The following is a 14,814-nucleotide window of genomic DNA, read 5'->3' on the forward strand; positions in this document are numbered from 1 at the left end:
AGACCTCTGAAGAACTTCTGAAACCGTGACCTGAATCAGGCAGCACGTTCAGGTGAAATGGCCCCAGTTCTGCCCACCTGAACTTGCTGATCTGAAAACTGCACAATCTGAGGAGCACACTGAATGCTCCTAATCCCAAAACCACAGGTGGTATTAACAGGTTTTCAGCTCCTCTATTCAAGGGTGCAGCTTAATAGTATAACTGCAGAAAATGCAATGAGAACATGCAGCCTCGGCCACCTTCACCACAGCAAACCCTCCAGGATCTGCCTGTCTGCAGGACTGTGCCAGAGAATCGGTATGAAAAAAACCCTTCCCCAGCTCTTTAACAGAGATACCACGACTAACACCCACAGGGATCACAGAAGGGCTGTCATCACCAAACACTAACCTGGAGGTGGATGTCTCCTTTTGGGGGCTGAAAATCCATCAAATGGTCAGAGTGCCCCTTTGCCTGGCACTGCATATTGTCACCTCTGGGCCCATTAATGCACAGGGCTGGAGCCCCTCTGCTCTGGAGAAGGCAAGGAGAGCTGGGGGTGCTCAGCCTGGAGAAGACTCTATGGAGACCTCAGGGCCCCTTGCAGTGCCTGAAAGGGCTCCAAGAAAGCTGGAAGGACTTTGGACAAGGGCCTGGAGTGCCAAGACAAGGGAGAATGGCCTCCCACTGGCAAGAGGGCAGGGTTAGATGGGATACTGGGAAGAAATTCTTCCCTGGGAAGGTGGGGAGGCCCTAGCACAGGTTTTCCAGAGCAGCTGTGGCTGCCCCATCCCTGGAAGTGTCCAAGGTCAGGCTGGATGGGGCTTGGAACACCCTGGAGTAGTGAAGGTGTCCCTGCCCATGGCAGGGGGATGGAACCGGACGAGCTTTAATATTCCAACCCCAACCCCTGTAGTTCTACAAAAACGGAGCGAGCATCATCATATTCCTGCCTGTATATACAGCGAAGCACAAAAAAAAGTTGGAAATTAATGACAGATACAGAAAGGGAGAGATTTAAGCTCAGCTAGGAACAGATGTTAAGACTGAAATAAAATTGTCTTCCCAGAGTATCCAGCTGCCCGCTCGGAAGAGCTCCTGAGGGGCCGCCACCAGGCGTCAGTCGCCGCGGTGCAGCCGGGGATGGCGGGCACGGCGCAGGCCCGCCGAGCGCGGCGCCGCTCCCGGCTCCGGCCGAGGGCTCCGGCAGGAGCGCAGCCCGGCCCGCCGAGAGCTGCACCGGGAGCCAAGGCGCCGCCGCCGCCCTCAGACCCTCAGCGGCGCCGCGCCCGCTGCAGCCCCCGCGGCCTTCCCGCCGCGCCGCCGGCCATGCCCGGCCCCGCGCGGCCCCGGCGCGGCGCCACTCACCCTCCGACAGCTCCAGCTCCAGCTCGGCCAGGCTCTCGCGCACCTCGGGCGGCAGCGGCACGGCCTCCAGCGCGCAGCCCCCGCGCTCCGCCGCCATGGCGCGGCCGGGCGAGCAGCAAGCGGGCCGGCGGAGCCACCGCCCAGCGCTGCCGCAGGTGGGGCCGGGGGCGGGCCGGGCCGGCAGGCAGCGGAGGGAGGGAGGGAGGGAGGGAGGAGGTGCTGCCGGCCCCGCCGCCCCGCGCAGCCGCTGCCGCAGCCCGGGACGGGCCGCGCTGCTGGGGAGGGGCCACGGCGCGGCCCGCCCGCTCCTCGTGCGGCCGCTGCTCGGCTCAGCCTCCCTTCGCTTCTCTCACCCTTGGCACCTGCTGTGCTGCGCCCCCTTTCCTGAAAATACCCAAACTGCCTTTGATTTCCCTGCCCAGTTCTTCCTCCCCGCGGAAAATAGGAACTGTGGCCAAGCCGGAGCCCGCGGGGCCCACCCAGCCCCACCGCCTGTCCCTGGATAGGGAGGGCAGGGACATCCCTGTGAGAGCCTGGGTGTAAAGTGGTGCCCGCGACTGCATGATAGAAAAAAAATATAAAATGTAGGAAGGGTGTCGTTTCTAAGGCCAGCCACATCTTGAAGGGCAGAGGAGAGCAGCAGCAAGTGTTTTGCAGGGTCTGATCTTCTGGCATTCCCACAGCCTTCCAGAGGCTGGGCACAGGCTAATCCAGGACCTGGCCAGTGGTCCTGACCACACACACTGCTCTGGCAGCAGCGACTTTCCTAGAACTAGAAAACAGGGAAATCTGGAGAATAGTCTTCTGCTGACAGCTGCTTCTATCCAAAACTGCTCCTGTTTGGGATGATCGAGTTCATGTCGGGGCTTCCGATTTCTCTACTCAGGTTTTGCTGAGGTCAGCACATCACAGGCGAGCGTGTCCCATGTGGCTGGCTGTCCTTCCGAGGGCACACACACCACACCAGCACTAGGAAAACCAGGCAGCTTGAAATGCCATCCCTTGCACTGGGCAGAAACACTCCTGCTTCCCCCACCCTTCAGAAAGCTCACTGTGGGTCTCAGGGATATGGTGGGAATGCAGGCACAGGGAACACAGTACCTGTGGCTCAGATCCCACTGGGTTGGGTTCCTTTGATGCCTTAAGTTTCAGCTTTCATATTTTCCAGATTCTGTACTGCATTAGTGTGGAACTCTGAACTTCATGTAAACTGTTAGCAAGTTCTCCTCACAGTTTAGTCAGACAAAACAATCCTTTTCCAGCCCAAGAACCAAATGCACCGTTACAGCTTCAGGCCTAAAAAGTGAAACAGTGAATTGAGAGCAAACTGGGAGGATGGGACTGCATAACCTGGAGCTGTAACTGGACAATTAACCCCCATATGCAAATGGACCAAAACTTATAAAAGTGTGAAAACTCATGACCAGTTGTCCATCTTGCACCAGGTTCTTATACTGCCCAAGGTGTATCCTTGGAAAGCCTTTTAATAAATACCTACTTTATTCCTTTAACACTGTCTAGTCTCTGTTCTAGGTAGCCTCCCAAGGCATCACTTATGTACAGATTCCTTTTCTGAATAGGAAGCTGCATTATATGCCCCTTACCCCCATGTCCCACCTGTGTTCCTGGAAACAGGGACTGCCCAAAAGGAGACTTTTGAAGGGGCACATAGGCAGAGAAGCACAGACTGCCAGAGAAAAGCCCTGCCCTGCATATTCTGGGACATTGAAAAGCCCCTGCAGATTGATTTTAAAATGTGCCAAGGTAAAGCCAAATTCCCTTGAAACAGAACTGATCCCTAGGATGTGCCAATTGTCCTTTAAACTAAAGGATAGTTTTAGTTGTCCACCTAGAAGTGCCAGATTTTAAAACTAGGCATTAATTTGGATTTGCAGTGTCAGTACTGACTGGCTAGCTCTGAGCACAGGCCCTCTGGCCTCACAACCCTCCTGCTTACACTCAACATGGAACATCCAGCTGTGAGAATGCTATTACAGATTGGATTCAGTGCCAGTTTTGAACTCCAGAAATGCATTGTTCCTAAAAGGGGATCAACTTGTGCTATGTTGAGCAAAAAGAACACCAGCACCATTCAGTGTGTGCAGTCTGACAATGCTGGATCGAGTGTTAGGACTCTTAGAACCTGATTTCTAAAAGAAATATGACACAGTCATTGAACCAGCTTAAACTTAGTTCAAATTGGTTTGGAACTCTGGTCAAGTTAAGTTACTTTTGCCAAGCTTTTACACCAAATCAAGTGTTGTTTGTTTGCAGCTCTCTTATATTTATGCCCAATCAGTTCAAGGGCTCTCCTATAGCTGTCAGGGGATAATAAATCTGTACATGTGCCAAGATCTACCTCTACCACATTTTTTTTCAAGAGAATCAAATGATATCTGACAGATAGCAAGACAAAAGCAGTTAAATAACTAATAAAACAATCTTAGATGAAAGCAAATATGTAATTCTCAAGACCCAGTAGAGAAAAATGTTTTAATAGGCTGCAGCAGAACAATTTGCCTCCAGAAAAGAGATTTTTCTCATCTTCCAAAGTTAAACACCACATCTGCTTCAAAGGTAGAGACTTTACATGTCCAAGGGTTTAAAATGTTCTGGTATTACAATTCTTCCTATGCCTTTTCTAAAGAAATATAGAAATATCACAGAAAGGTCTTATTCAGCATGGTATTTAGATCTCTCATTTTTGTACTGAGCACCTCTTTACTCTTCTCCAACCAGCAACTTCATCCACATTTGGAACTGCCCCCTGAAGGTAGCTACAGCACAAGATAGGATCACTTAGATGTAGATAGAGTTCACAGATTTTGTTTGGTATGTTTTGCCAAAAATGCATAGAGTTAAACAAAATTATGGGCCTTTTGAACTAGAAAAATGAAGCTAAAAGTGTCTAGAATAAATAGAACAGACTGAGGACTTATGTACTGAAAAACCAGAATAGTAGACCCTAAATTCAAGGCTGCAAGTATCTTTGATACTTTTGAAAGTATTTGAGCTATTCCTTTAACTGGAATGATCCTATAGAAATATTAAAACCCAAACAATTTTAGGAACAGCTTAAGAAATAAATATGCATAGCAGAAATACAAAAATACCCAATGTAAGAATTCACTAATAAAATGCCATTTTAATTACTTTTTTTACAAGGAATCCATCTATACACTATAGAAAAATAAACACCACAGACTTTTTGCAGCTTTCAATACAGCAATGCAGGCACACTTCAGCTGTTGACTTAATTTCACATGAGAATGTAAAACATTGTTCTTAGTGAAAAGCAAGTCCCTTTTTAAGTACTAAAATATAATAAAAAGAGTCATATAAAAATCTGCTGTAAAAGCACTGCCCTTTATTCAGTTGCATGAGAGATTGCAAGTGTCTCTGTTGAGTGAGGACCAACTCAGAGGAAGCAGGAACTTGCAGGAACAGATTTCATAAGCAGTGCCATCACTTCTTTAGGTTTCTCTGATGAGGTGAACCTAGCACTTGCCCTAAATTAAAAAAAAGGACAGATCAATATTAGAAAACTGCTTGTGTTATGAAGCAACAGTGTACCATTAGCAGCATGTTATTTCCTCAAAGCATTTCATATGAGCTACACTGAAAGCAATTCCAATTTTCATGAGCCACTTAGGAGCAATCCCAAACAGGATTTGAGAGCCTAAACATCTGCCAAAGCAAACCTTCATACTCTGGGACCAGTGTTCCATCACAGGCTTGCTTTGCCCCCAGTGACAGCTCAAATCTGCCACTCCTATGGTGACTTCCTAGACCTTGCTAGGAAAGGTCTTGCCACTGAGTAGATGTCCTGAAATTGATTAGGAATTGGGAAATCACTTGGTTGACAGCACTGTTCTAAAGATTGCAGCATCAATCTGTATTGCCTGGACATTATCACCCTGGTAACATGGAAATGACAGAAATAATATGCACTTTTCATAGAAGTGCTGCTCATGGTGTCCCAGCTGTGGAATGCTTATTCCACACTTGGAATGAAGCAAAGGCTGACAGTTTCAAGTCTAAAATCTCTTTATCTATCTGTATCAGCCATGCAGATGCAGTATTTGGGGGAAAAAAACAAAACAAAACAAAACAAACACACCCAGAAAGTCACGGTAATAAAGTTTCTAGGTAAAGTCCTGATGAGAACAATGAAAGTTCCCAAACTCTCCAGGATTTCAGGATGATGTGATGACAATGTGTGAGTTCCTGCTCAGGACAAGGTGTTTCTGGGCAATAACAAACATGCAACAAGAGGAGGTAATTAGACTAATTAAACTAAGTAAATTTGGCCTAGAAATTAGGTGGAACTGTTTTAAATAGCAAAGCTAAGTGCCACTACAATCCTTTCTGTGCTCTTCAATAAACCTTAGAACTAGATGGATGCATTTACCAGCCTCCAAATCATCTTTTTTAAATCTGTTATGAACATAAGGAAGTGATAAATAAGGGAAGCATTACAGTTTGTGCTACAGAGAAAGCCCTGCTCAGCTATTACAACAGCTATGTTTGACTTTAAAGCACATTAACTCTATACACAGCTTCATTTAAATTGCAGCACTTGCTTGTTTAGACTTGGGAACATGGAATTATTCAATCTTATCTCTTTCACTATGAACTTATAGAAATGCCACGCTTGGAGTAGTTTTAAATATGATTCAGAAAGTTTTCCTTTCAAAAACTGACTTAGTTGTTACCCCCAATAATGATAATTATTCTTTAAAATGATGCTCTTTATTGGCAGTGTGTACAAAGAACCTTGTGAACAGCAGTCCAGACTTTAGGAGCTGTGAGGGAGGGGTGAGAAGGTTCTTACCTGGCTGCACCCCTTGCAGCCTTTGCTGAATCACCTCCAAGCGATGGATATATTCTGTGAGTGACTGTTCAGGATCCTGAGGAGCCACAAGGGACTTTCCTGGAGCTGAACCTGGGGACGGATGCAATCTTCAAAAGAAAACAAATTATTTTCTCCTTCTCATGCTTTACAGAAATTACATTCTTATAGTCAGGAAAAAGAAAACTGGAACCACCACCACCCCTTCCATCTGTATAGCCCTTCCTGGAAGCAAGGATCTACATCAGACCTGAGCCACCACTAATCCACTCAAACTGAGCAGAGGGCTGCTGTTATTAATATCCCATTCCATATCATACAGGTGACTTTTCTTAGCAGGGCTGTCAGAAACAGACAGATGCCATGACAGAACAATAGGGTGGAGTAGAATTAAGTCTTTTGGAGTGCTTGCAGGTCTCAAGCTCTCCTAAACATTTTTCCAAATTCCATGCAAACCAGAAAACTACCTGGCTGTTTGTGACAAGCAGAATCTGTCCCCCCAAACCACTCAGCAAAGTTAAAAAAATACAATACAATACAATCATCTGCAGCATTTCCCATCTTTGCAGACTGACCTGTTGTGTGAGCGGGAGGGGGATCGTGGGGAGAGGCTTGTGAATCTTGCAGCACAGCTGGTTCTGTGGCACAGCCCTGTGTCCCTGTCCTGGGTAGGGGGAGAGCTGACAGGAACAGCTGGGGGCTGCTGCTCTTTCAGGACTTCTGTTCTAGCACCAGAGGCTGAGGTAAATATGAATGGTTAAAGACATGCACTAGGAACTGCTGAGAACAGGCTATCATAAACACATCAAATAACCCCATGCTTAAATTTGGTTTTAAATGCAGGTAAATACTCTTTTTACAGCTAACTGCTTTTTTGGTTTGTGTGGGTTTTTTTTGTTTTAACCATATTTAACAGAATTGTGATGCTATTCTGCATTGAGATAGAAAGTTCAGCATTTGAGGATTCAAGTCTCTTAGGAATCATACCACAGTGGTTGGTGCTTTCTTTTAAAATAAGTGTTTCCAGCAACTTAGAAACAGTGAAAAATATACTCTTTAATCTGAATTTTGCTTAGCATTGAAAAGGCACAAGTAATGGAATTTTACATTATGGGCAACAGTTCCCCAGTACTGGGTGTTGCATTAAGATGCTTGTTGTAATTCTTACCATCAGTAGCTAAAAGGAACACTCAAGTATTCATCCAGTAACTCAAGTAACTCACTTTGGTTTTAACTGAAACATATCACTGAAGAGAAATTACAAAGAAAACAATGTACTTGTACAAACATGTACCTGTGTTGCCTCCTATACTGTGAGAGATGCTTTCACCCTGTGTGCTCTTCCTGCCAATTCTGTTCCACTTCTTCACCAAAAACTTTAACCTTGGTAAGAAAACAAATTTGTATGAGCATAAAAAAATAAGCAGAAATACATTAAATTTTATTATTTGTTGGTATAGAACTTATTAAGCAACATAAGCAATAACTGTTGTGGGAAAAACAGGAGAATTCTTCAAATTCAGTCTTAGGAATGCTGGCTTATCCCATTTTACCCTGCAATGATCTTTGAACTGCTGAAAAGACTTGCATATTTTAGCTCTGCTCCTAATCTCCAGAAAGCTCTTCCTACCTGAGAGGAGGAGTTTGGAGGTCACTGCACAAATTTGGAGGTCCTGCAGCCTTTGCTGTTATGCTATTCATGTCAAAGACTCTGTCATCTCCTGATAGAAACCTGCTAGTAATCATTTTAACTAGACAACGAAATGGCTCAGAAATAACCACCTATTACATTTTAAAATACTTTTTTTGAAATTGAATGGGCTTAAAGCCATTGAGAGATGGCATGTTGTCCCATGTACAGCTAGCAACACCCATTTGACAGTGACAGAGCATGACAGAATCACACCAAATGAAACACCCTACTGCATTCCAGAGAAAACCATTCCTGACAGATTACATCCTGATACAAGACAGACTATCCAGTGAGATAAGGGTCAGCCCCAAAGGACTTCAGTGTATAATGCTGAGCACTGATTCCCAAATATTTTGCAGCTGGGTATCACTTAAGTAGCTTTATCATAAAATTATGGAATAATTTGGGCTGGAAGGGATACCAAAGAAGCCCACCTTGTTCCATATTCCTGCCATGGGCAGGGACACCTTCCACTACCCCAGGCTGCTCCAAGCCCTGTCCAACCTGGCCTTGGACACTCCCAGGGATGGGGCAGCCACAGCTTCTCTGGGCACCCTGTGCTGGTGCCTTACCACCCTCACAGGGAAAAAATTATTCCCAATATCCCATCTAAATCTACCCTCTTTCATCTTAAAGATGCTTTTCACAAACCTTTAGTACTGATCAAACACAGCTAACAAGTCACACTTGAACCAGCTCTGGAGATTGTTTCTACTTAACATTAATGTAGGATAAGTCACAGGAGCTATAAATTTTTTTAAAATTTCCAAGAAAGTATCACATATAAGGGACAGGGAGTGTTTTGGCTTTACCTTGAGATGGCAATGACAGCTCTGACAGCACACCTGAACTTGGTGAAAGGCCTGGAGTGTGACCTAGAGAGCTGCAGGTCTGCAGGGGAAGGATAAATTCCCATGCGGGCAATCAGAGACAGAGTTGCATGCTCACAGTCCTGAAACCCACCCAGCAGCAGCAGGAGGTATTTCTTCTGATAAACTAGAGCCTTTCTAAAGCTCTCTGCTCGAATGTACTTTCGATACAATCTCTGCAGCTGCAGAAAGAAAACAAAAAAAACCAAAACATTTTCAGTTTTTTCACAGTTACTGTTGCAAAAACCCCACCATAAGGTGTCTTCAGGTCAAATGTCCAGACTGAGGACACAAGGACAATCAAAATAATTCTGTACACTGCTAAAACCCACCCAGATTTGGAGTGTCAAATTATATCTCCTGAATGTTTTCAAGCAAAATTGTCACACTAAAAACTCTAAAGCAATTTAACTCCTTAATAAAAAATATTAGCCAGAAAGCATGGTGGGAATGATGCCCATCAGGTTAGATTACAATCACAGTGTTAGAAAAATGACAACGTTTTTAAGACCAGTCAGCAAGGATTAAAAATAAGTGTTTTCCATTTTCATGCTTCAACAAGAAATCCAAGTCTCCCTCTCATTTAAGAGTGGAAAGAAATCCCAAAGATCCAGATTACTTTTGATGCAAGTTCCTGTATAACACTGGGAAAGTTCCAAAGGAATTTCTCTGATGAGGTACATATGGGGAAAGTTTCTAATTTAAAATAATGTATTGAACTGTTCATCTAAAAAGTCAACCTTTTAAAATAGCACCTGAAGATTACAGCAGTAAGTGAAAGATGAATGCCATGATCTGACAGATCCCTTTTTTTCCCAGCAGATGAGATTGAACTGAAACCTCCTGGCTGTGACTCTGCTGGATCTCCAAGCTCCAGAGATCCTGTTTGCTGGCTATCCCCATGACTTTACCTTAGGATTAGAGATTTCTGCCACTGGCTTGTTTTCAATTTCAGCATTGGCTTTAGCTAGCTGGGATTCTGCCTGTTTCAGCATGTTCTGCAGCATGTTCCTCTCTCGTTGCCAAGCCTCTCTTTCCAGCTCTTGAACAGGGTCAGCATCACCTGTAGATCTCATCTAAAACAGAAACCTAAAGGAAGTGAGCCACAATGGGTTTTGCACATTACTTTCACAATCAAACATCTGAGACTGAGTAATAACCTAACTTTATGGCAAATTAAAACAGAACAATGACCCTGAAAACCAGCGATTGGTATTCAGGTGTTAAACACCACAATGGGAAACTGAAATGCATGAAAAGCCCTTCTGACTTTCATCTTCTTTCTACATCCACAGGCAGCACAGAAATAGTGAAGATGTCTGTGTACACACAAAACCAAGCTGCACATACAACAAAGACAAGTTGTGAAAAATTCTGAAAAAATCACACATTCAATTCTGAGAGTTGTCTTGTCCAGAGAAGCTGTGCCTGTTCCATCCCTGGAAGTGTTCAAGGTCAGGTTAGACAAGGTTTGCAGCAATCTGGTCTAGTGGAAGGTATCCCAGCCCAAGGCAGGGGGTGGAACAAGATGGGCTTTAAGGACCCTTCCAGCCCAAACTATGCTGTGGTTCTATGAAACTGAATTTTGTGATAAGTCATCTCTTGTAGGAATGAGACCCAGGACCCTAGCTCCAATTCTTCATGAAAGTTCTGCCTTCACAGCCCTCTTTCTATCAACTATAAATTTAGTGATCAGTTACATCAGTGCATGATGCAGTAGATCCCAAAAGAAATAGAAGATTTTTTTTTAAAGGCAGTTAATATTTTATCCCTTGAAATAAAATCTATACATTAGAGAAGTACAAAGAACTGACCCCAGTTTCTCCTAGAACTTATTTCAGTACAGTTTGTAGTGTCTGAAGGAGTTCTACATGACTCATCTACATCCTTGACTTCTACTGCACCATTTGGCAGCTGATTGACCAGACAGCTCCATTTGGCACAGATTTTCCATGCTGGCATTTTGCCTGGTTCCCTGTCCAATACTCCCCAATTTATTACAACTCAAGGAGGAACAACAGAAAATTCCTTTGGTCTCCTGAGCAAGTGGTTCAGTAACTTAAAGGAAGGAGAGATTAGAAAAAAAATCAAAGTCTGAAAAGAGGGACAGTTTGTGCCTACAGAATGAGAGCTATTGAAGTGGAGTTTTTGTTCCTAAGCTCTAGAAAGGCACATGTTTTTAAAGTGCTCTACTGAAAACTTTTTTTTTGTTAAACAAAATTTAAGTCAGGAGGAGTTCCTTTATTTTTGTGTGGTCAGTCCCCAGAGGAGGGAATTCTGCTCCAATGAGAGTTTTGTCTACAGCTGACAGCTCAAAAGGTTTGTGAGAGGAAGGCTTAACCACTTAAGCCCATGAACTTGGAGAAGAGGCTGCATGCCCTTCCTGAAGGCTGGAGATGATCCATCTGGCAACCACCTGTGTGGCTGCACAGGTGACAGAAGGAAAATATTAACTGCATTTTGTAAGCAGGTAGACACAGGGAGAGCTGCAACATGCCAAGGCAGCTTGTGACACATCAGACTTGTGAACAGAAGATAGAAAAACCTTTTCACCTATCAGTCAATCTGTCTATTGAAAGAGAAGGACATAAAACTGCAGTTATCCAGGGAATCAGATGGAATCTAAAAGTTATGGGTTTATGTATTCTATATCAATAGACCTGACCTTAGTCTTTGGTAATCCCTGGGCTTGTGTAAGATATTTGCAATACTGCAAACTTGTGTCAGAACAGCCCACCTGAGACCACAAACCAATATGATGCTTTTTTAAAAGTACTTGGCATTTTGGTGAAAAACAACTGTCTCTGCATGCAGAAAGAAACTACAGCAACACATCCCAAAGCCTCTGATCCTTGGACACATTACATGTCTAGGAAAATAATGCTCTCAGCAGCAGACTGCAATACAACAAAACAGAGTTGGGCATTAAAATACATTAATATTTTCCTTACCTGAGATGTAGGACGAGACAAATCTGATTTTAGTTCCCTTAATGTCTGCAGTAAAGAGGCTACAGCTTCTTCATTTGATGCAGACCAATCATTAACCGTTCTGTCAGGAAGAAATACTTTTTCAGGATCAAGCTGATTTCTAAGATGTTAACACACATTTAACTGCTTCTTCCCACTATGTGACCTTTCAAGTTCTGAGGCTTTATTTATGCAATATTTGACACAAATTACTACAAATACACAGAGAAATAACCAAGTTCTGTTAAATTTTAAGAATTAAAAGACCTAAGGGCTCTTGGCCATGACCCACACAAGTTAAGAAGCAAGATGTAAAGCCAAGTGCTATTTTATGAACTCACTTATCTAGAGTTTTGTATATGAACTCATTCAGGTGCACAGCCACAAAGAGCAACTGCTGCCTTATCTTCTCCAGCTGTTGCTGCTGCTGTTGCAAGTGGGGTTTCTCAGTTTCTTTTGTCACAGGCTGTGTGGCACTTCCATCTTTGCTTGAGGTATGCAAGAGTTCCTCTTGACAGTTTGGAGCTGGAGGATTTCTTTCTCTTTCCTTTACTGCTGCCAGTACTTCCTGCAGTTCTTTAATTCTTTGTTCATCCCTTTGGTGTTGCCGTTCCAAGTTTTGCTGTTTGAACAGAATAAGTAGTAATTAATTGCATCTCATATAAATGCACTTATCTAAGTGTCACCACACCTAATTAGCATATCCAGCTGGGTGTTCCTTAACTGCCAGACCACTTTTGGGGGAAGGCTTAGAGCACTACTTTCCAGGGCCACCAGAAACCATTTAATGGCATTGGAGTGGGCATTGTCTCCATCCAAGGAGAAATCCAGGTGAAACCAATATTGTCTCAAGCCATGACTGGGATCCTAGCTCAACATAAGGGCAATGACATGAAACCTAGTTTGGTTCCATCCTACAATCAACCCATATTCATCCCCACCTGTAAACAATTGGCAATTCCCAGCACAGGCAAAAATTTAAAGATCAACTTCCATCAACAATAAACCCAGATATGATCCCTTGACAACAGCTACATTGCAGAAAAGCAGGACAGGAGCTCATTCAATGCATTTTTCAGAATGCTTTAACAGAAGTAAACATTCCAATTGAAGAACACCATCCAGAGGGTTAAATCCCTGTGTGGCAGAGCATTCTCACCAGTCTCTCCTGATCTCTCTGCCACTCCTTCTGTTTCTGTAGCTCTGTCTGTTGCTGCTGTTTCCGCTCTCTCTCCCTCTCCTCTTTCCTGTTTTTATCTTGCTCCTTAAGCAGCCTGAAGAGTGACTGCAGTTGTTCCCAGTCAACTTTCAGCTTGATCTCTCTCTCCCTCTGGGCCTCCAAGGAACGGATCACCTCTTGCTTTTGTGCCTGAAGAGACTCCAGGGTGCCTCGCAGTCTGTCACTGACCTCCCTCTCCTTCTGGGTTTCCTCGCAGCACATCTGTACCTCAGCCTCCAGCTGCCTTTTGGACACCATGGCCTTCTGGTGCATTTTCTCAATAACAGCAGCAAGCTCCATCGTTCTGGCCCTCTCCTCTTCCAGCTGGGCCTGCAGCTCCCTGACAAAGGCTTGTTCCAGCAGCGACTCCCTGTGCTGACAAGCGCCTTCCTTCACTCTGACCGACAGCTGCTCCGTCAGCACACGCTCGTGATTCAAGGAATCCAGGAGCTCTGAGGAACGGCTTTTCTCAGCATCCAGGTTCTTCTGCAGCTCCCTCAGCTTGCTCTGCTCCTGGGACAGCAGGGCTTCGCAGCGGGAGTGCTCGATCTGCAGCTCCTTGCGCAGGTTGTCTGCGACTGTCCTCTCGTGCTCCAAGGACACGGCCAGCTGGCAGTTCTGCACCGACTGCACATCCAGGGCAGCCTGCAGCTCCTGGGCACAAGGGGGAGAACACAGTCATATTCCAGCACATTGGTGGGACTGGCTGCTATTTAGCAGTTTTCAACCTCCTGTTTTATCAAAAAGGATATTCGGGACTTAACTAGTTCAGGTATATAAGTGTCAGCAGAAAAATGTTCCATAGCAACATTGCACCAAGCAACAAACCCAAAAATTATCATGTTAATGTATCTGCCAGTACGTTATTTCTTCTTCAGTTAGTAAGACCCTCATTTGGAAATCACTACTTTTTACATCACTCAGTCCCATTAATAAGTAATATCTGAAACAGCAATAATTCTGTTATTTTGAAAAGAAAAATCTAAGTCGTAAGAGTAGATGCAAAGCTTCAGGACTTGGCAGCCCATCTCTTCAAACCACAGTGACTGATAAAAATAACCACAAAATGGTATGGGCTGGAAAGAATGTTAAAGCTCATCTCATTCCCACCTTTTTCCATGGGCAGGGACAACTTCCACTACCCCACGTTGCTCCAAGCCCTGTCCAGCCTGGCCTTGGACACGTCCAGGGATGGGGCAGCCACAGCTTCTCTGAGTAATCTGGGTGCCAGGGTCTCACCACTCTCACAGCAAATAATTTCTTCCTTATATCTAATCTAAATCTACCCTCTTTCCCTTCAGAATCCTTGCCTAGGTCCATTCTGGGAGCCAGCCTTCCTTCAGAAGGAAAGGCAGGAACTGAAGGAGCAGCATAGGGCACTGCAGAGAGTCAGAGCTGGCACTGCTGTCCTGGTAGGGAGATCTACCCTTACTTACCTAGTCAGCACCATGTTATCTCCTAAAAAGCCAGGTCAGATGCTAAAAGGGAGAAGCTTTCCATAATGGGGCTTCAATTAAAATTTTTGAATGCCAGACTAATCTGTTCAACAGCTACCCTTGGGGCAAAGCACTTTTCTCCTTGTCTTGGCCACTATGTCTGCCTTGCAGGAGCAGGTTTCTGAAAAGGAGGAGGGTGGTAGCAGCATTTCCTAACCATACAGCAGTAACAAATATCCCAACAAAAATCAAACCCAAACACCTATCAGGAAGATGACAGTAGAAGCCAGACTACAATGAAATAAGCAGAACTGTGTTTCCTCACCTAGGGAATTTAGGTAGGATTGTTTGGAGTTCTTTCAGAGATTTTAGTTTGGGGGTTTAATAAATGATTTATGTTCAATCTTCCTCCTTTTCCATTTACTGTA

General features: G+C 44.5%; 2 protein-coding genes across 9 annotated transcripts in view; both read right to left on the reverse strand.

Moving 5' to 3' along the window:
* Positions 1 to 1,518, reverse strand: part of DIP2A (disco interacting protein 2 homolog A) — a 71,859-nt gene extending 70,341 nt beyond the window's left edge. For both annotated transcript variants that reach the window (XR_013774889.1, XM_079311183.1), the window contains exon 1: positions 1,349 to 1,518. Coding sequence is in view for 1 of the 2 variants with exons in the window: in XM_079311183.1 (XP_079167309.1) it covers positions 1,349 to 1,445 (97 nt within the window). In the remaining variant the exon portion in view is untranslated. The remainder of the gene's footprint in view (positions 1 to 1,348) is intronic.
* A 2,955-nt stretch (positions 1,519 to 4,473) lies between these two features.
* The window catches only part of PCNT (pericentrin), a 68,777-nt gene continuing 58,436 nt past the window's right edge, over positions 4,474 to 14,814 (reverse strand). For 5 of the 7 annotated variants that reach the window (XM_079311059.1, XM_079311058.1, XM_079311057.1 and 2 more), the window contains 9 exons: positions 12,891 to 13,604; positions 12,073 to 12,353; positions 11,714 to 11,813; positions 9,674 to 9,838; positions 8,706 to 8,944; positions 7,495 to 7,583; positions 6,776 to 6,938; positions 6,183 to 6,310; positions 4,474 to 4,857 (listed from right to left, as the gene is read on the reverse strand). In XM_079311059.1, coding sequence (XP_079167185.1) covers positions 4,814 to 4,857; positions 6,183 to 6,310; positions 6,776 to 6,938; positions 7,495 to 7,583; positions 8,706 to 8,944; positions 9,674 to 9,838; positions 11,714 to 11,813; positions 12,073 to 12,353; positions 12,891 to 13,604 — 1,923 coding nt within the window. In that variant the 3' untranslated portion in view covers positions 4,474 to 4,813. Of the gene's footprint in view, positions 4,858 to 6,182; positions 6,311 to 6,775; positions 6,939 to 7,494; positions 7,584 to 8,705; positions 8,945 to 9,673; positions 9,852 to 11,713; positions 11,814 to 12,072; positions 12,354 to 12,890; positions 13,605 to 14,814 lie in introns of those variants that run through there. The other 2 variants (XM_079311056.1, XM_079311060.1) reach the window with 2 other exon arrangements.

This window comes from Erithacus rubecula, assembly GCF_903797595.1.
Source record: "Erithacus rubecula genome assembly, chromosome: 8".
In the NCBI taxonomy this organism is placed as follows: domain Eukaryota; kingdom Metazoa; phylum Chordata; class Aves; order Passeriformes; family Muscicapidae; genus Erithacus; species Erithacus rubecula.